At 53.0% G+C, this 20,046-nt stretch overlaps 2 protein-coding genes and 2 non-coding genes across 14 annotated transcripts in view; 3 read left to right on the top strand and 1 right to left on the bottom strand.

Moving 5' to 3' along the window:
* The first annotated feature begins 102 nt into the window (after positions 1 to 102).
* On the top strand, positions 103 to 4,435 carry PRR22 (proline rich 22). Of its 3 annotated transcripts, none has more exons than XM_006067172.4 (3): positions 103 to 603; positions 702 to 764; positions 1,151 to 4,435. In XM_006067172.4, the coding sequence occupies exons 1-3, from the start codon at positions 474 to 476 to the stop codon at positions 2,248 to 2,250; spliced, it is 1,293 nt and encodes a 430-aa protein (XP_006067234.2). In that variant the 5' UTR covers positions 103 to 473; the 3' UTR covers positions 2,251 to 4,435. The 3 variants fall into 3 exon arrangements, with proteins under 3 accessions (XP_006067234.2, XP_025149074.2, XP_006067235.2); XM_025293289.3 differs by having other exon boundaries at positions 466 to 599; XM_006067173.4 differs by having other exon boundaries at positions 466 to 599; positions 702 to 4,435.
* LOC112587173 lies at positions 4,136 to 4,215 on the top strand. Its single transcript, XR_003111700.1, has one exon. It is a non-coding gene; the product is annotated as a small nucleolar RNA U2-19 (small nucleolar RNA).
* Positions 4,364 to 4,435, top strand: LOC112587172. The gene has a single exon (XR_003111699.1). It is a non-coding gene; the product is annotated as a small nucleolar RNA U2-30 (small nucleolar RNA).
* Positions 4,436 to 6,257: 1,822 nt separating this feature from the next.
* The window catches only part of CATSPERD (cation channel sperm associated auxiliary subunit delta), a 37,867-nt gene continuing 24,078 nt past the window's right edge, over positions 6,258 to 20,046 (bottom strand). For 7 of the 9 annotated variants that reach the window (XM_044947988.2, XM_044947990.2, XM_044947989.2 and 4 more), the window contains 8 exons: positions 19,771 to 19,849; positions 19,247 to 19,299; positions 18,959 to 19,051; positions 16,052 to 16,126; positions 14,192 to 14,320; positions 12,652 to 12,835; positions 7,885 to 8,042; positions 6,258 to 6,576 (listed from right to left, as the gene is read on the bottom strand). In XM_044947988.2, the coding sequence (XP_044803923.2) occupies positions 6,339 to 6,576; positions 7,885 to 8,042; positions 12,652 to 12,835; positions 14,192 to 14,320; positions 16,052 to 16,126; positions 18,959 to 19,051; positions 19,247 to 19,299; positions 19,771 to 19,849 (1,009 nt within the window). In that variant the 3' untranslated portion in view covers positions 6,258 to 6,338. The remainder of the gene's footprint in view (positions 6,577 to 7,884; positions 8,043 to 12,651; positions 12,836 to 14,191; positions 14,321 to 16,051; positions 16,127 to 18,958; positions 19,052 to 19,246; positions 19,300 to 19,770; positions 19,850 to 20,046) is intronic. The other 2 variants (XM_006067166.4, XM_044947987.2) reach the window with 1 other exon arrangement.

Raw genomic sequence — 20,046 nt, 5'->3', positions numbered from 1 at the left:
GCCATCCCCACCCCCAGCCCCGCCTCACCCCTTTACTCATTCACCAGCCCTGTGCTGGCCACTGCTGGTTCCCAAAAGGCCTTGACAACAAAGAAGCTATCAGAGCCCATGAGATGGGGCCTCATCCTACCTGAGTGTGGATCAGGGTGGGCTGCCTGGAGGAAGGGGCCTCAGAGCTGACGGGCAAGCCATGCTGGCAGAGGTGGAAGGCAGCAGACCTCACCCAAGGTCCACCATACCCTCTGTGATGCCCGTCTCTGGCTCCCTTGGTTTCCTGGTCCACCCCTGCCCACTCCCCATTTCGCCATTACCCGGAACCCCGACTGGTGGGCGGGCCACAGCCTGGAACCCGCTGCCCGGAGTAACCGGACAAACAGAACTCCACAGGACTCTGAGCCTGTTCTCTGGGTGGGCCACCTGTGCTCCCCACCTGCTGCCCTCCTGGCCCGCCTGGGTCAGGCCCCCGCCTCCCTATGCAGCACCCCAAACCCTTCTACGCACCCACAGCTCCCCAAGAAGGCTTCAGTCCCCGGGGCCTGGATGCCACTGATGGGCTGGACAGCCAGCCCACTCCTGCCTGCACAGAGCCTCTGTCCGCTGTGGGTATGAGTCGGTGGCGGGGGGCGCGGCCATGGGGGCAGGGACTGGGGCTCTGTCCGCCAGCCTCAGGACCCCACCTGCCTGCCTGCTTTTGTCCACAGGTTCCTCCAACCTGTACCACCCCCCAACCCCGGAGAAGGAGGTGTTCCCAACCCCTCCAGCAGGTACTGGCCTCGGGCCAACCCTTGAGGACTGGGGAGTGGGCGGGGCCATCCCATCCCCACCCCTAACTCTAGATGGCTTCTCACTCCAAAGCAAGGCCAGTGTCCCTCATCCCCTCGAGGGGGCCTTGACAGTAAGGCAGCCCTATGACTCTTGTCCCTCAGTCAGTCCCCAAAGCCAGGTCTGTGTCTCCAGTCCCCCATCCCCCCCCGATGAGCCCCCAAAGCACATCCTGGGTCCCCAGACTGGTAGATAAACCCCCAGAGGCAAAGCCTATATCATCATCCCCCAAATGGACCCCAGGGTTGGTCGTGTCCTGTGTCCCCCTGATGTGCCCCCCAGGCAGGTCCCAGGACCGCCCCTCTGAGGGCCACCCTCCTGGCCACAGGTTTCCAGATGGCGCCCTGTGGGTGCTTCTTTGACCCCCGCATCTACCGAATCGAGTGGGCCGCCACCGACTTCGGCCAGTCATCCCTGTACAAGCTGGTGGCCGTGGGCGATGGGGGGCCAGCTGGGGCCCCCACCTCACCAGGCACTTACCTCCTGGAGCCCCAGCACTACCTCAAGGCCCCGGTGCCGCCCCCACCGCCCCCACCATACCCCCACTACCAGCCACCACCCCCTGGGGGCCCCCAGTACCTCCTGCCGTACTTCCCGCCTGAGGGGCCGGGGCCCGAGACCGTGGGCTTCATGGGGGACGGGGGGCCGCCCAGCTTTGTGGAGCTGCCCCGGCCCTTGATCAAGGAGGGCCTGGCGCCACCACCACCCCCCAAGGAGAGCAAGCTGCCCCCGCTGCTCATCACGCTGCCCGCCGAGACCGCACTGCCCCCAGGCACCTACAGCCACCTCAAGGGCCGCCTGAGCCAACTGCACGGGCCTGGGGAGCCCTTGACCTTCCCAGTCAAGGAGCCGCCCCCCAGCCCGCTGTACCCACCCGTCCCCGCTGAACCCAAGGCAGCCAATGCCGAGGTGGCCCCACTGGGGGCGGGCGAGGCCAGGACCCCCGAGGTGGCCCAGGCCTTCGCGCTGCCCGAGAAGGTGCTGCTGGAGGATGCAATGAAGCTCTTCGACTGCCTGCCGGGCAGTGCTGAGCCCGAAGGGGCCCCACGCAAGCCCCTGGGGCCTGGGCCAGCCCTGCCCGACAGCGGGGGCGGCGGTGACGACTCCTCTGGTGACATCTGCTCGCTGCACCTGCCGGATGAGCTGCTGTCCTTCGACTACAGCGTGCCCGAGATCCTGGACACTGTCTCCAACGTGGACTACTTCTTCAACTTTAAGGCACTGGACGAGGAGCCGCTGCCCCGTCCGGGGCCCCCTGCCACCAACGCCACAGCCTCTGCCCCCAGGGCCGAGCCCCCTGGCAAGAGGAAGGCAGGCAGTTCCACCACCAAGAAGGGGCAGCAGGGCAGCAAGGGCAAGCAGGCCACGGGTCCCACGACTGCTGCCTCCTCAGGGCCCCGGCAGGACCTGGGAGCCACCCCCCATTAAAGCGGATTTGACCTCTCAGTGCTGTATCCGCCCAGTGGCATCAGGGCTGTCCCCACATCCTCCCTGTTGTACAGTGGGCCCAGACCATGGGGTGAGGCCCTGCAGAACCCCGAGGGTGCTGGACTTACAGAGCAGAGTGGGGGAGCCCTAGATTCAGATTTGGGATTCTAAATCTAGCCACAGAGAATCCACGTCAGCCGGCACTTTGGAGAGGTGGGAACTGCAAGAATTTCACTTCTGTGTTTGGGAAAGTCAGGGCTGCCCAGAGATGAGCAGGGACTGGCCTGGAGACACAGCAAATGCGGGAGTTAGGGAGTGGCCTGCATATCCCCAACCATCCCTCTGAAGCACTATGAGTGGGAGGGGGGAAGGCCTTAGAGAGGCCTGCGGGCTGGGGTCAGCCTCCACCCACCTGGCAGGGCAGGTGTCGCCAATGGTGAAGGGGCGGGCCCCCACCCATGTTCATGCAGACAGCTGGGGTGTGGAGGTAGGTGCTGGTTGGAGGAGCGGCACCTGAGGCCTGAGGGTGGGGGCCGGGCAGGGATGCAGGAGATGGTGCCCACCTGGTACACGGGTGGCTGAGAACAGGCCCGCATGTGATGGGGCATGCAGAGTGCACCTGCAGCCCAGGTGAGGCCCGAGGCCTGGGTGGGCGTGCCTGTTCCAAGATGGGCAAGGGGCTGCGTCCCCTCATTGGACCCAGCTGCGCGTGGCAGGCATGGGGAGCCTGGGATTTCAGTTCTCACACCTGTTCCCTCCTGCCTGGGCTCCTCCCGCTGCATCTACATGGCTCCCACCCCTGTGGGTCCCAGGCCAGGCTCTCTTCAGCCCTTCCCACTGGAGAGTCTGGAGCAGCTGCTGTCCATACCCTCCCCTGAAATACTCAAGGTGACCCTGAAGGGGGTGATGTGCAAGGAGGTAAGGAGAGTTGAGGGCTTCCCTAGTGGCTCAGTGGTAAAGAATCTACGTCAATGCAGAAAACAAGCATTTGACCCTGGGTCGGCAAGATCCCCTAGAGACGGAAATGGCAACCCACTCCTGTATTCTTGTCTGGAGAATCCCATGGACAGAGGAGGGTGGCAGGCTACAGTCCATGGGGTTCCAAAAGAGTCAGACACGACTTAGCAAGAAAACAAATAAGGAGAGATGGAGCACACCTCTGGAGTGGGCCAGCCCCGCCTGCTTCCCTCCCCTGCAGGAGTAAGGGCCCAGGTTCAGGGCTGCGTCTCAGGGGCTTTCACTCTTGGACTCTGCTGGGAAGCTGGGGGGCTTGACTGGGATCCAGGAGATGTCCGGGGTGGGGGATGCCATGTGGTGGCACCACATCTCAAGCCTACAGGACTCGTGTCCCTGAAGCCTGTTCCAAGGCTCAGGGAGGTGGGGGCAGCCCTAAGTCTGCACCTGCACTTACCTGACTCTTCTCTGAATGGGACATGGGCCGAGAGCAGCCAGGAGCTCACTTCCCTCACCTCCCTTGGAGCCCTCCTCCCTGCAGCCGTATTAACGGGTGTTTTTGAGACACACATGAAGTGCCCCCAGTGACGGGGAGCCCCTGGCAAACAAGGTGGATGCGAGGGGAGGTGCTTGGTTTTCTGTAAGATTAATGTGGACTGAGGATTGTGAAGCACGGCATCCCATCTCGTGACCCCCCCCCCCATCAGGCCTGGAGGGTGGATGGGGCAGAGTAACTCAGCCTCTGATGGTGGGACAAAATGACTGGCCTGAACCTGGGCCCATGTCAGTGAAACTACCGAGTCCTAACCACTGGACTGCAAGGGAAGTCCCCGTATTAGGCAATTTAAATGACCATGGCATGGAGGGGGTGCTTCCCTGGGAGTGGTTAAGACTCCAAGCTTCTTCTCTGAGATCTGCTCTTACTGAAGTGGATCAGTGATGAAAGTAGCCAAATCTGAGCATCAGAAGACCACCCAGTGTATCTGATGCATGATCTCTGTAGTTCTGAGAAGCAAAAGAATAATTTAAAATAAGGGGTATGAAGGGGTGTGTGTGTGTGTGTGTGTGTGTGTGTAGGTGACTGGATAATTAAGGGGCTTATTGGTGGGTAAGTGAGAGTTGGTTGTGGGTGTGCTTGTATGAAAGGCTGATCAGTTCTGAGCAATGATGAAAAGATTTTACTGCAGAACTTTATATAACTATGAAGGTTTCTACACTTGATCTGAGCTCAGATAAAAAAAAAAAGACTCCAAGCTTCCACTGCAGGGGGCATGGGTTTGATCCCTGGTCAGGTGACTATTAGGGCTTCCCTGGTAGGTCAGCTGGTAAGGAATCCACCTGCAATGCAGGAGATCCCAGTTCGATTCCTGGGTCAGGAAAATGACCTGGAGAAAGAATAGGCTACCCACTCCAGTATTCATGGGCTTTCCTGGTGGTTCAGACAGTAAAGAATCTGCCTGCAATGTGGGAGACCTGGGGTCGACCCCTGGGTTGAGAAGATCCCCTGGAGGAGGGCATGGCAACCCACTCCAGTATTCTTGCTTGGAGAATCCAGGACAGAGGAGCCTGGCGGGCTATAGCCTATGAGGTGGCAAAGAGTCACACATGACTGACCAACTAGCACCGCACACACCACAGGGAACTGTTAATAAGATCCCACATGCCTCCAGCCATGGCCCAAAACAAACAGAAAGCAAGTAAATGACCATGGGATGTGTTCTTTTAACCTAAGAGTGATCAAAAAAGTTACCGAGAAAATTTTCAGTAGAATGAGACGGTGTCCCGCACCATCTGGAATTTGAAGGATGTGTGGGAGAGGGAAGCCCGCTGAACGGAGGGACAGACTGATCCAACATACATATACATCTATGTGTACAGTGCATATATACATGTATACATGACCATATATGTATCCACGTGTGCACATTTATATGCTTGTATGTGTGTACTTGTAGATAGGTGTGTGTGTTATTTACATCTATGTACACATGTATTTATCCATACATGTACGTGTGTGTGTATTATACACTTGTGTGACATATCACCCACATATATGCATGTGCTTACATGAATGTGTGTGACATGTACACACATGTATGTATATTGCAGATATACATCACACACGTGTGCAATATTCACACAATATCCACACATATACAATATGCATGCACACACATGCACATTATCTACACACATGTATGTGAATGCCTTGCTGCTGCTAAGTCGTTCAGTCGTGTCTGACTCTGTGCGACCCCATAGACAGCAGCCAACCAGGCTCCCCCGTCCCTGGGATTCTCCAGGCAAGAACACTGGAGTGGGTTGCCATTTCCTTCTCCAATGCATAGAAGTGAAAAGTGAAAGTGAAGTCACTCAGTCGTGTCTGACTCTTTGCGACCCCATGGACTGCAGCCTACCAGACTCCTTCGTCCATGGGATTTTCCAGGCAAGAGTACTGGAGTGGGGTGCCATTGCCTTCTCTGATGTGTATGCCTTACCCATGCTATATACATGTGTGTACATCTCTCTGCATATATATATGCACACCATCTGTATCTATATGTATGCCTAACCCATGTACATATAAAATATGTACTATGCTTCCAAATCTTATTCATGGACATCCCACAAGTCTACATGTGTTCATTTGTATATACGTCAGGGTTTATCAACAGAGATGGACCCTCGGGTCTCATCCTTCTCTAACAGAACTTATCATGTGTCTGATGTATCTCAGGGGCTTGCAGATGAGCGCACCACATGCCTGGGTGAGCTCATTTCTCCAAGCTCCTGTTCACTAGTTTTTTTTTTTTTTTTGGCCATGCTGAATGGCTTGCAGGATCTTAGTTCCCAAACCAGGGATCAAACCCCTGCAGCGTGAAGTCCCAACCACTGGACCAGCAGGAAGTCCCCACCAAGCTCCTGTTCATTAGGACTTGGGCTGTCCCCCTTATCCTTATATCCTTACACATGTAGGTGCTATAGTTAAGAGGGACTCTGATGCCAGGATGTCCAGGGAGGCTGATGGGTGTAGAAAAACCACAAAACGCGAGTGATACATGCTGCCACTGGCTATTTTCACAAACCCTTTACAACAACTCTGCCCTCTCCCTGGCATTCCCACCCTCCACGGGTGCTCAGCACCTGCCCCAGAGACATGCACAAGACTTCCTGCATCTTTGGTACAGTCTGACCCAGAAGCCGTTGACCTCGAGGCCCTGCTCGGTGTGCAGCAGCTGGGGGATCATGTAAGCCAGCCACACGGACAGCAAGGTGGCCGCGGTGAGCAGGACAATGGTGATCTCCGGCGGGAAGATGGACAGTGGGAAGGCCCCGTAGACGTAGACGCTGAAGGTGGTCTTCAGGCGACAGTAGCTGCGAGGGGTGGGTGGGCGGAGTCTGTGGGGCACCGCCTTCAGGGGCCCCGCCCTTCACCCCAGCAAGCTTTTTTGTTTTGGCAGCTCTGCTCAGCCCGTGGGATCTTAATTCTCCAACCAGGGATTGAACCCGGGCCCTCGGCCGTGAAAGCAAGGAACCCTAACCACTGGACTGCCAGGGAATTCCCCAGCAAACATTTTAAAACCCACAGGAATGACAGCTAGGCCTGGAATGGTGACTCTGGACACTGAGTTCCATTCATACCCACTTCTCTCTCCTCTGATCTGTCATCCTCTTTGTATTTTGCAGAGGTCACATTTTTCCCCAGGGCCCCTGGGGTCCCCTGCTCTGGGGACAAGGGGTCTCCCCTCCATGCCCAGGCTATCTTGGGGGTGGGGCAGAAGAGGCCAAGAAACTGTTCATCACACAGTGGGGGTGTGATGGGGGCCACAGCATCCCTGAAGTGGGGGTAGCAGGATGGAGGGAAGGGCACCCAGGAAAGGGGACCCAGGGGGCAAGTAGCCAGGGAAACTGCAGGAGGCAGGTGGGGGGAGGGGAGGGGCTGAGGCTCCCAGGCAGGCCCCTTCCCCTCACTGGGTGCCCCCAGGGTCTCCCCAGCCTTCCACCCCTGACGTCCCAGAGGTGGTCTGGTCTGGGGCCCCTAGGGAAGGCAGGGTCCCCCCAAGCTTTTGAGGGTGGCTTTTGTGTCCATCTGGAGGGGAAACGTGATGGGGTAAAGAATGCCGCCCACATTCCCCCTCCCAGTGGGAGATGCTCACGATTTGATCCAGCACAGTGGCGAATATTAATAATACCCAGCTCTTAGGGCAGAGGTGGGGTGCCTGGGAGGCCAGGCCCATAACCTGTGTCAGTTTCCGTGGCGTTAATACTCTGGCCGGTGCTGATTTCAAGTTACCAGTGGGAAGTCCGCCGGCTTGCAGACTCCCTGAATATCTGAGGGTTAGTGCTTGGGAGCCTGTCTGTGCCCACCAATGAGACATAGCCATGGGGGTAACTCTGATTCCCCAGGGTAGGGATAGGGGTGCTGCTGGGCATTGTTATTCCCCTTAGGGCCTGCCGTGGTCTCTGAATAAAGATTTACGTAGCCAGTGAACAAATGCCATCCACGACTTACAGTATCACTCTTCCCGGGGATGGTCTGAGCTGTTGGGGGATTCAGGTTTATCCAGGACCTGCCTAAGGGTGGCAGAAAGTGGGCCCCACACACGTGTGGGACCTGCCCTGGAAGCGCCAGCTGTCTCCCCAGAGGCCCCTGGTGCACAGCGACTCCCCTCATCCACTCACCTGTAGGATGGATCCACGATAGAAATGAAGAAGATGTAGATGCCGTTTCTTTGGTCGAAAACAACCTTGTTCTCTGTTTGGCCTCCCAAGATCTGATATGGGACGTCAGGCCATCTCAAGGGTTCATGGTAGTTGGGGTCATGGCAGCTCATGTAATTCTGGGGAGGAGGACAAAGGTGTGCTCGCTGGCCCTGGGGGTTGGGGAGGACTGTGGGAGCCCTCCGACACACCCCATGGCACACCGCCATCCGCCAGCATCTGTGGCTGTGAGTCTAGGGCCAGGTGCCCGCTGGGCAGGCCAGCCAATTTGTGAGTGTGGATCCGTCTTCCTGCCCTCCTTCTTCCTGGTCTGCCCAAGCTTGAGGTGGGCTGCAGGCATAGTAACTCCTCTTCCCAGGGTCCCTTGCAGCTCTGAGTCTGGGGGTGAGTCTGATACATGTGCTCTTGGTGTTTGTTATGAGCTGGGTTGAATTCCTCCCCAAATCATATGGGGAAGTCCTAACCCTCAGGGCCTTGGGCAGTGTCCTTATTTGGAGATGAGGTCTTTTAAAAAATTAATTTATTTATCTATTAATTTTTGGCTATGCTGGGTCTTCGTTGCCCCTTGGGCTTTTCTCTAGTTTCAGAGAGCAGGGGCTACTCTTTAATTGTGGTACAAGGGCTTCTCATTGCAGCGGCCTCTCTTGTGAAACTTGGGCTCTAGAGCACACAGGCTTCAGTAGGTCTAGCTCGTGGGCTCAGTAGTTGCAGCTCCTGGGCTTTAGAGCACAGGTTTAGTAGCCGTGGCATGCATGGGCAGAGGAACTAAACCCGCACATGGCAACCACTGAAGTCCATGTGCCCTAGAACCCATGTTCTGTAACAAAAGACGCCACTGTGATGAGAAGCCCACGCGCTGAATGTGTGAATCCCCAACCCCATTCATTATGTTGATGCAACATCCCCTAGTGGCATAGGTGGGGCATTGGAAAGAGATTTGATGAGGTCCTGAGGGTAAGGCCCCTATAAAGGGATTATTTCTTTCATAAGAATTGACACCAGAGAACTAAAGCAAGGTCTCAAAGAGATACTTGCACTTCTGAGTTCACAGCAGCACCATTCACAACAGCCAAAAGGTGGAAGCAAACCAAATGTCCATGGACAGATGACGGATAAACAAAGTGCGGTTCATACACACTAATAGAGTATTGTAGGAGTTTCTGACACCCTCTACAACATGGATGAACTATGAGGACATGATGCTCAGTGAAATAAGCCAGACACACAAGGTCAAATACCATCTGATCCCACCCATGTGAGACCCCCTAGAGGAGTCAGATCCTTAGAGACAGGAAGTAGATAGTGAGGGTCAGGTGCCAGGGGGAGGGGACAGGAGTCAGTGTTTCATGGGGACAGAGTTTCAGTTTGGGAAGAAGAGAAAGTTCTGGAGATGATGGTGGGGATGGTTGCAGGACAATGTGAATGCGCTTAATGCCACTGAGCTGTGCACTTAAAAATATTTAAAATGGTCAGTTTTATGTTATGTGTAAGTGTTAGTCGCTCAGTCGTATCCGACTCTTTGCAACTCCATGGACTGCAGCCCACCTGGCTCCTCTGTCCATGTATGTTTGACCACAGTTAAAACAAATTTTTTAAATTATTTTAAAAATTTATTTGGCTGTGCCTGCTGTTAGGTGGCGGAGAAGGCGATGGCACCCGACTCCAGTACTCTTGCCTGGAAAATCCCATGGACAGAGGAGCCTGGTGGGCTGCAGTCCATGGGGTCGCTAAGAGTCGGACACGACTGAGTGACTTCACTTTCATGTTTCACTTTCATGCATTGGAGAAGGAAATGGCAACCCACTCCAGTGTTCTTACCTGGAGAATCCCAGGGATGGGGAGCCTGGCAGGCTGCCGTCTATGGGGTTGCACAGAGTCGGACACAACTGAATCGACTTAGCAGCAGCAGCAGCAGCAGCAGCAGCAGCTGTTAGTTGGGGCTTCCCAGGTGGCACTAGTGGTAAAGAACCCAGCTGCCAATGCAGGAGACGCTAGAAACACGGGTTGATCCCTGGGTGGGGAAGATCGCCTGCAGGACGGCATGGCAACCCACTCCACTAAGGTATGAAGGATCTGGTGACATGACCAGGGATTGAACCCCAGCCCCCTGCATTGGGAGCTTGTAATCTTAACCACTGGACCACCAGGGAAGTGCCTAACAATTAAGAAAAAATTTAAAAAATCTTTTGAGAGTAAAAGGGGAAAAAAAAAAAGCTGGATCACATAAAAACTATGTGAAATTTAATAAGGGGGACAGCTGCTTAGCCTAAAGACTCATTATTATTATTATTTTTTATAGCCAGCTGCACCCCATGGTTTGGCTAAGTAGCTACATAACTGCCCATCTAATGATCATGCTGGAAATGCGGCATTGCCACTATATCTTGATAGAAAAACCCTAGGGGTTCTACAAAATCGCCCACCAGGGCTGATGGGAAAAAAGCAACTGGACAGTCTCTTAAAGGAATGTGTGCCACTTTGAATGAGACGGCTAATAAAAAATGCAAACACCAGCACAGTCAGAAAACATAAAGTTACATGTGTGTGGCTTGTACTTTTTAAAGAAATGGTCAGAGAGGTGGTGCTTGGGTAACATCTGGAAGGCACAAAACGCCCAAGTTGTGAGTTGTACTTTTTACATTAAAAAAAAAAATTCATTATAGGTTATGTGAAAGATTAAAAAAAAAAAAACACCCAATGTCACCAACCAAATAAATTCTCAAACTCACTGGATGGAATGGGGAGTGAGGAAGGGTGAGGCTGCTGGCTCTGAAAACAAATACAAATTTAAGGAGCCCGGAGTCGGCGTGAGAACCGGCTTCGGATGCGGGTAGCGCGCGCGCCCTGCTGGTGACGTGGCAGCATTGCACTGTGTTCGCGCTCTTGGTGTTGAGAGGCGGATGGCGCTGGAAACTACTGCGCACCACAAGCTCCCCTTCCGCACCAGGACCAAATCGACGTGTTCCTTTCACTATCACCAGACCCCTCTTTGTTAGTCGTGTACCAACGCGCGTAATAGAAACAATCGCTGAGCAGAACCGTAAATATAATCAGCCCCTTACATAATGGGCATTTGGATGGTTTCAGAGTTTTGCACGTCATCAGCAGTGTGCCCCATGAACGCCTTGGTCCTGACATCTCTGATCGTCTGGTCATTCCCGTGGTAGAGGTTCCCAAAGGGTTTGTGCATCTTACATTACCAGCATCCAACACCCCAGCTATTCGGGACTAAATGTTTGTGTCAACCAACTAGAAGTCATCTGTTGAACTGTACCTACTCCCAAAGGTGATGAATTAGGAGGCGGGGCCTTTGGGAGGCAGCAGGTCATAGTGGTGGAGTACTCCTGAAGGAGATTTTGTCGTTCAGTCACTAAGTCGTGTCCCATTCTTTGGAACCCCATGGACTGCAGCAAGCCAGGTTCCTCTGTCCTTCATTATCTTCCGGACATTGCTCAAATGCATGTCCGTTGAGTGGTGATGCTGTCTAACCATCTCAGCCTCTGTCACCTCCTTCTCCTTTTGCCTTCAATCTTTCCCAGCATCAGGGTCTTTTCCAATGAGTTGGCTCTTCGCATCAGGTGGCCAAAGGATTGGAGCTTCAGCAACAGTCCTTCCGATGAATATTCAAGGTTCATTTCCTTTGGGATTGACTGGTTTGATCTCCTTGCTGTCCAAGGGACTCTCAAAAGTCTTCAACACCACAGTTCGAAAGCACTAATTCTTTGGCCCTCAGCCTTCCATATGGTCCAACGGTCACGTTTGTACATGACTACTGGAAAGACCATAGCTTTGACTATACCGACCTTTGTCGGCAAAGTTATGTCTCTGCATTTTAATACGCTAAGTTTGTCACAGCTTTACTTCCAGGGAGCAAGTGTCTTTTTAATTTCACCGCTGCAATCACTGTCTTAGTGATTTTGGAGCCCAAGAAAATAAGATCTGTCACTGCTTTCACTTCTTCCCCTTCTATTTGCCATGAAGTGATGGGACCGGATGCCATGATCTTAGTGTTTTGAATGTTGAGTTTCAAGCCAGCTTTTTCACTCTCCTCTCTCACCCTCATCAACAGGCTCTTTAGTTTCTCTTCACTTTCTGCCATCAGAGTGGTATCATCTGCCTATCTGATGTTGTTGATATTTCTCCCAGCAATTTTGGTTCCAGCTTGTGATTCATCCAGCCTGACATTTCGTATGATGTACTCTGCATTTAAGTTAAATAGGTGGGGTGACAATATACAGCCTTGTTGTACTCCTTTCCCAATTTTGAACCAGTCAGTTGTTCTGTGTCCTTATAAAGGGACCTGGGCCTGGAGCAGGAAATGGCAACCCACTCCAGTATTCTTTCCCGGAGAATCCCAGGCCCAGAGGAGCCCTGGGGGGAGAGGGGGGCGGGGCGGGCGGCAGCGGGGCCACAGTCCACGTGGTTGCAGAGTTGGACAGGACTGAACACATACCTGGGCGCAAAGGCATCTGGAAGAGCTCCCCCACCCCTTCTGCTCTGTGAGGACACAGGAGGCGTCACCCATGAACCAGACCCCAAATCTGCTGGCACCTTGATGTTGAACTTCAGCCTCCAAGACCCGTGAGAAACCCATGCTGCTGTTAAAAGCCCCTGGGGTCTCTGGTGTTCGGTTAGCAGCAGCCTGAACAGGTCGAGCCGGCTCCCAGCACACACTGCGCATGACCGGAAGTCGCCTGCCCTGGGACTACTCAAGAGCACAGGCCTTACCTCACGGTCCCAGGAGAAGGGCGCTGTGTCGCCAGCCGTCTGGGTGATGGTGGTCCAGTTCTGCGGCTGGGCACTGCAGCCTGCCGTGCCGGCCGTCAGGGAGTACGTGTAGGTGAACAGCCCGTTCATCTCCAGCAGGACATACTCGGCCTCCACCACCTCCTGGAACTTGCCTTCGCGCCACCTGGGACAAGGCACGTACAGGCGAGGCTGTGGGAGGCCAGGGGGCCCAGCTATGCCGGGCTGGTGAAACCATCTCGTCTGGGGGCGGACGCCTTCTCCCACCACCACCCCCAAGCTGACGCCTCTGGGACATTCAACCCTGATTCCCAGTGGCAGGTAGGGACAGCGGGCACTGACCGGGTGAGGATAAGGTGGGAGAGCAGGTGTTGATTTAATTCTGGCACCTGCAGGTATTCTAGGGTGATGAATTAGAGTTGTTCTAAATCCTTAATTTTGAGGGAATTCCCTGATGGTCCAGTGGTCAGGGCTCTGAGCTTCCACTGCTGGGGACCCAGGGTTGAGTCCTGGTTGGGGAACTAAGATCCTGCAAGCTGTGCAGCCAAACCCCATGCCCCCGTGCCCCCCAATTCTTATTTTTGAATGCACATTTGTCTCCTGCCAGGCTGGGGCTTACACCCTCCTCTGATGGGAAAGTTGAGTGTTAATTGCCTCAGTCATGTCCGACTTTTTGCGAACCTATGTACTGTAGCCCGCCAGGCTCCTCTATCCATGGAATTCTCCAGGCAAGAATCCTGGAGTGGGTTGCCATGCCCTCCTCCAGGAGATCTTCCGGACCCAGGGATCAAACCCGAGCCTGTGCAGTGAAAGTGCTGGAAGTATGGCGTCTTAACCTCTGGACCACCAAAGAAGTCCCTCTGGAGATGCTTTAATGAACCTAAATGTTTCCACATGTTTGAGGGCCCCACCATCATTCAGTTCAGTTCAGTCGCTCAGTCGTGTCCGACTCTCTGCGACCCCATGAACCGCAGCATGCCAGGCCTTCCTGTCCATCACCAACTTCCATCATTCAGTTGTCAACAATTTAGTTCAATGATCCTCAGTGGGGGCAGGTTGGGGGCAGGTTGGGGGTGGGATCAGATCAAAGAAGACAGAATCCATGGAAGGGGCCAGAGTGAGTGCACCTAAAAGGTGCCCCCGCAAATTCCTATGTGAAGTCCTAACCCCCCAAAATGTGACTATATTTGGAATTGGAAGCTTTAATGAGGTGATCGAGATGGAGCAAGTCCTAAGGGTAGGCCCTGGTGCCATGGGAAGAGGTTGAGACACCGCAAGACACCTTGATCTTGGACTTCCAGCCTCTAGGACTGTGAGAAAGTCAGTGCCCGTGTGTGCCCCCACTACCACGCCCACAAACCAGTCCAGTCCCTGGTGTGTTTTGTTAAAGCCACCGAGTTAAGACAGGGAAGGGGAAAGGTATCGAAGCTGGGAGCTGTGGAGGAAAAAAGGGTGAGGATGCAGCCTGGGCAGAGGGGTGGGGAGGATGGTGGGGGATTGGGGGGGTCTGGGGGGGTCTCACAGCTCCACCACCGGCTTCCACGGGATGTCATAGTAGGCGAGGAGGGGGCAGCCCAGCTTCTCATAGGGGTAATGCACCTCCAGGTCTTCCTTGGCCTGCTGCCCCTGGAAGTTGGGGTCATAGGCTTCCCTGTGGGAAGGACAGAGACATGGGTGAGCTTCCCCAGGCGCCCAGATGTCCAGCCACCCACCGCCCTGCTTCCTCTCTGCAGATGGGGCCGGCCACAGCCGTGGAGGGGTGTCTGAGCAGGGGACTCACAGCCATTGTCAACATGACCCCTGGGATGCCCCCGTGAGTGGTGGTTGACCTTCTAGGTCCTCTGAGCTCTGCTGTGGCACTTGATTGTGGGCAGATGCATTTCGGGATGTTTCTGTGAGCTTGTTCTCTGGGGCTGAGAAAGCAGTGCTTGCCCTAACATGGGTGCAGCCGGAGGGCCTGAGTGGAACAAAGGGCCTCCCCCAGTGAGGAGGAAGTCTGCCTGCAGATGGCCTTGAACTAGAACGGCAACTTGTGCCAGAGCTGCCAGCCCCTCAGCCTCCCCCGAACCTCCATAGTCAGGAGTGAATCTTAAAGTGAATCTCTGGCGGTCACTCTGTGTGTGTCTCTATCTTGCTCTGTGTGTCTATCTCACACACACATCCTGTGGCTTCTCTCTCTCTGGAGACCTTGATTCATACACTCTCGTGCCCCCAGGAGGTCTGGCTGCAGCCTCATTGGTCAGTAAGCAGAGGAACATCAGTTTGTTAATAGCTTTTGTGTGTGTGTGTGTGTGGGGGGGCGGTTTGATTATTATTATTATTTTTGACTGTGCTGGGTCTTTGTTGCTGCTTGGGCTCCTCTAGATGCAGCGAGCGGGGGCTACTCTCTAGTTGCGGTGCACGGGCTTCTCACTGCGGTGAGAATTCTCTTATTGTGAAGCACAGGCTCTGGCACACAGGCTTCAGGACTTCTGGCACGTGGGCTCAGTAGTTGTGGTTCCTGGACTCCAGAGCACAGGCTCAGCAGCTGTGGTGCATGGGCTTAGTTGCTCCGAGGCATGTGGGATCTTCTGGGATCAGGGATCAAATCTGTGTCTCCTACATTAGCAGGCAGTTTCTTTAACACTGAGCAACAAGGGAAGCCCTGGCAGCACCAGTTTTGACTTCAGCTTTGAGACTTTGGATGGGGGATGGACTCTTGGCTTGTATTGCAGTGGGGAGAGCCAGGTCATATAAGACACACCAGTATCCTCCTATGCCAGGGGGATGGGCGGTGTGCACTAGTGTGGAATCGGCTCTGTGTGCCACCCTGCATAGAGGGTTCACCATGGCCAGCCACCCCCATTCCCCGCCTTGGCTAACTGTCTGACCAACTCCACTAGTTGGGGCGAGCAAGTGGCTGGGCTCCACGAGCTGGTGGCAGGCTGGGGAGGGGTCTGAGGCTGGCTCAGCAGGCGGCAGAGCCTGGGCAGACCTGGGCCAGGGACCCCCACACATCACACTGGTTCCCCCGCAGACCCGGCCCCATCCCCTGGCCTGTCTCCTCACCCCCTCGGATTCCTTGCTGGCCAGATATCAATTGGCATGGTATCAGTTTTAAATGATTCTTTTTCCCTTTTCTTTAAATTTTTTTTTTCTTTTCCATTATGATTTAAGAATGATTCTTGGGACTTCCTTGGTGGTCCAGAGATAAAGACTCTGAGCTTCCACTGCAGGGGCACAGATTTGATCCTTGATCGGGGAACTAAGATCCTGCATGCTGCTCCAAATGGCCAAAAATTTAATTAATTAAAAAAAATTAATTGGCCTTTGGCACATGCACACCAAACGGTCACGGGTGTGAGCGCACGCGTGTGACTGTGTGTTGGGGGGCGGGGCTCACCTCTCAATGATGTAGCTGTAGTTGTCCTGAAGGGCCACAGGGTCGAGGACTCCGTGGTAACATGCTGAAAGGTCACTGTGGGCAACAGAAGATGGTGAGACGCTGCCTGACACCGTGCAAGACCGAGAAATCGTTCCCTTTGACACACGGATCGCCCCCATTGGTTGGATGGGGCTCTCTAAGATGCTCCAGGCTCATCTAGCATCTTCCCTGCCTGGCCTAGGCTCAGCCATTTCGCCAAGGAGCCCTAATTCCTTGGGTTGGAGAACGATGTTACACTTGGAAATCTGGGAGCTGGGTTTCCTGACTTTTGAGATGATGCTTTCCCTTTTTATCTTTGTACCATTACCATCTGCGCATATATCCTTAAGCAATATGGTATCAGCAGGGGGATTGGTTCTAGGATCTGCCACAAATAACAAAATCCCCGGGTGCTCAAGTCCCGTAGTGGGGGCCTCTGTATGTGAGAGTTTTACATCTGCCTGTTCCACAGCTGAAGATTCAGTTAACCTAGAAGGTAAACACAATCCATCCACGGTTGGTTAAATCTGCGGATGAGGGACCCACAGATACAGGGGTCGACTGTCGTCTATTTTTGCCAGATTTTTTTTTCTTTTTTCCATGTTGCGTGCCTTGTGGGATCTTAGTTCCCCAACCAGGGATCGAACCCTTGTTCTCCACAGTGGTGCAGAGTCCTAACCACAGGACCACCAGGGAATCCCCGATTCTGGATTTTTTTTTTTTTTAAAGAATAGAATCATGCTATGTGTTCTTTTCTGTCTTTTGCTGAGTCTCTTCAGTCGTGTCCGACTCTGTGTGATCCCATAGACAGCAGCCCACCAGGCTCCGCCATCCCTGGGATTCTCCAGGCAAGAACCCTGGAGTGGGTTGCCATTTCCTTCTCCAATGCATGAAAGTGAAAAGTGAAAGGGAAGTCGCGCAGTCGTGTCCGACTCTTCGCCGCCCCATAGGCTGCAGCCCACCAGGCTCCTCCGTCCATGGTTTTCCAGGCGAGAGCACTGGAGTGGGTGCCATCGCCTTCTCCAACGCATGAAAGTGAACAGTGAAAGGGAAGTCGCGCAGTCGTGTCCGACTCTTCGCCGCCCCATGGGCTGCAGCCCACCAGGCTCCCCCGTCCATGGTTCTCCAGGCGAGAGCACTGGAGTGGGCGCCATCGCCTCCTGATTCCATGCCTGTGTGATCCATACAAGTAACCTTGTCTCGTGCCTTTTCACTGCTGTGACATTCTGTTGGATCAGAACTTTTGCACTTGATTTATCCATCCTCCTGTTAATGGCCATTTGAGTTGGCTTGCTTCCAGCTTGGAGCTATTAAGAATAATGCTGCTGAGAACATTCTGGAACCTGGGTCAGTGCAAATGTGCATGAGTGGAATTGCTGGTGGAAAGATATACATTCTAAAGCAGCTGAAAAAACACCACCAGCTATGTCTGGAAGTTCCCGAAGCTGCCAGGGGGTTCCCACCCTCAAGTTCTACTGCTACTGTCCAGGCTTTGTCGCTGTGCTGGTGAATAACCCTCTCTAATGTGTATCACTTTCGTTTTCCTTTTCTTACTGAGGTGGACAACCTTTCTTGCACTTTTTATGTATTGATCAGCCTTTTCCCCCACCCTTTTTTTGGGAGTGCCTGCTCAAGCCTTTTGCCCATATTTTTCTCTTCGTTTGTCATTTCTTTTTTCTTTTTTTGATTCATAGGAATTCTTTATAAATCCTGGATACAAGTCTTTTGTTCATTACACATGTGGCAAATAATGTTCCGACCCTCTTTAGGGCAGAAGCTTTGAAAAGATTGTTTGAAAATGCTGTCCTGCAATATATTCTAAATACATCATTGACTGATTCAATAAAGCGTTTCCATTTTGGGGGAAAAATGTGGTAAAATCATCCCTTGAGTTTATTAGTGCCCTTTTGCAGTGAAGCGCTGAGGCTGGCTCTTGCTAGCCATAAAATCCTCAGGAATTTTGTGGGGCAGTAGAGACATGTCAGTAGCGATCAATGGGCTCAGTGGGAGCGTTTATACTATAAGAATTGCAAAAGCTACCAAACCAGGCGTCCCACCTACCCAGAACTCGCTGTTGCCCATTGACCAGCACACCACCGCCTGAAGGGAAAACTATGGTGATCTGACCAATCTTCAGGGTTCGTTCTTTCTTTCTTTTTAAAATTTCATGCTGGTGATTTTTATTTTTTAAAATGTAAGCCACTAATTTTAATTATTTATTTTTGGCTGCACTGGATTTTCCTATTCCTAGCTGCGCGTGGACTTTCTCTAGTTGTGGTGAGCAGGGACTACCCTCTAGTTACAATGCATGGGCTTGTCATCACGGTGGCCTCTCTTGTTGCAGAGTGGGGCTGCTAGAACTTGCAGGCTTCAGTAGCTGTGGCTCCCGGGCTCTAGATCACGGGCTCAGTAGCTGAGGTGCACGGGGTTAGTTGCTCCTTGGCATGTGGGATGTTCCTGGATCAGGGATCGAACCTGTGTTTCCTGCACTGGCAGGAGGATTCTTTACCACTTAGCCACCACAGAAGTTCCCTTTTCTTCATTTTTTTTTGTGGCAATTTCATGCTGGTGATTGTTCTTTTTTTTAAAAATGTAAACCACTAATTTTTTAAGAAAAAACTTTAACCCCAAAGTTGCATATTAATATTACACACAAACTGGGACATATGTGACTTTTAGCACAGTGTGTACGTCCTTACATAAACTCAAATACTTACACAGTTAAAACAATTTCCATTTAACATGTGAACTTTCTGAAATACATAAAAGCATTAATACTTTCCTTGGCTGCATTCCCTGCGGTAACCGGAGGCAAAGTTCCCCCAAATGTTCAGCAGGTTATTAAACACAAAAACTCAGCAATTGTAATCAAAATGAAGAACTCACGGATTAAAAGGGAGAAAGAGAATGAGCAGAGGCTGAAGGAACAGAAAGAACAGCTGAATATCACCCAAGTCCATGGCGGGGAGGGGCAGCCACCTGCAGGAAACTCAAAGTTAATCTGTTAGGATTCCTTATTGAGCTGTTCCTTAAGGAAATGTTAAACATACACAAAAGTAGACAGCGGTGTCACCCACCTTTAGCAACTGTGAAGCAATGGTGACTGTCTCATACCGTCCCCAAGCCCCACTTTCCTCTCCCCACCCCTCACTTCCACCCTCCCAACACACTCACTTCTGAATGACGATCTTCTTCTCCAGGTCGCACCCCACTGAGATGAGTGCTGTCTGCAGGTGGGGAGACACGGGGCAGGGGAGAGGAAGGGGGTAAATGGGGATACTGAACCAAGTCAGTGAGGACGCCCATAGCCTGGCCCCGGTGAAAGCCCACGAGGGGTCACACTCAACCCAACAGGAACTGGAGACCCTGAGCTTGGATGGAGATGCGGTGACCAGGTGCCTGGGACTCACGGAGTCATTCCCTAAAAACCTGCACCAGGTATGGGGTGCCACGAAGATCCCCCATGTGATAACTCCCAGCTGGTACACCTGCTCTGAGGATGGTGAGTCCTAAGGCACAGCCCTGGGGAAGATGAAGGGGAGGGGCAGCCACCTTGGCATCCGGGACAGGACGGCATCCATTTCCAGATCCTGAGTGTGAGCTCAGCCAGCCCCTTGGGGAAAGCTAGTGAAGGCCTGCTGCCGTTAGTCTGAACACGAAAGACAAAGAATATGAGATGGCAGAAGTTTGGGTCATACCAGTGGCTTGAGGTCCACACATGAAATTTCTTTGTTGGCGATGTCCAGAGTGATGGTAGATATTGTGGGTCTCTTTATGCTACAAGGCAATGGGAGTGTGTGTAACTGTAAAAAGCATCACTGACCCATCCATTCATTTTTCTATTCATTCATCTATCCATCTGTCCACCCATTTGTCTATCCACCCACCCACCCACTCACCCATCCATCCATTCATTGTTCCATTCATTCATTCATCTTTTCTCCATTCAGTCCAGAATATTGACCAAGAACCAT

Source organism: Bubalus bubalis, chromosome 9 (assembly GCF_019923935.1).
Source record: "Bubalus bubalis isolate 160015118507 breed Murrah chromosome 9, NDDB_SH_1, whole genome shotgun sequence".
In the NCBI taxonomy this organism is placed as follows: Eukaryota; Metazoa; Chordata; class Mammalia; order Artiodactyla; family Bovidae; genus Bubalus; species Bubalus bubalis.
The sequence above is the reverse complement of the archived record's forward strand: the minus strand, read 5'-3'. Positions and strand labels throughout refer to the sequence as shown.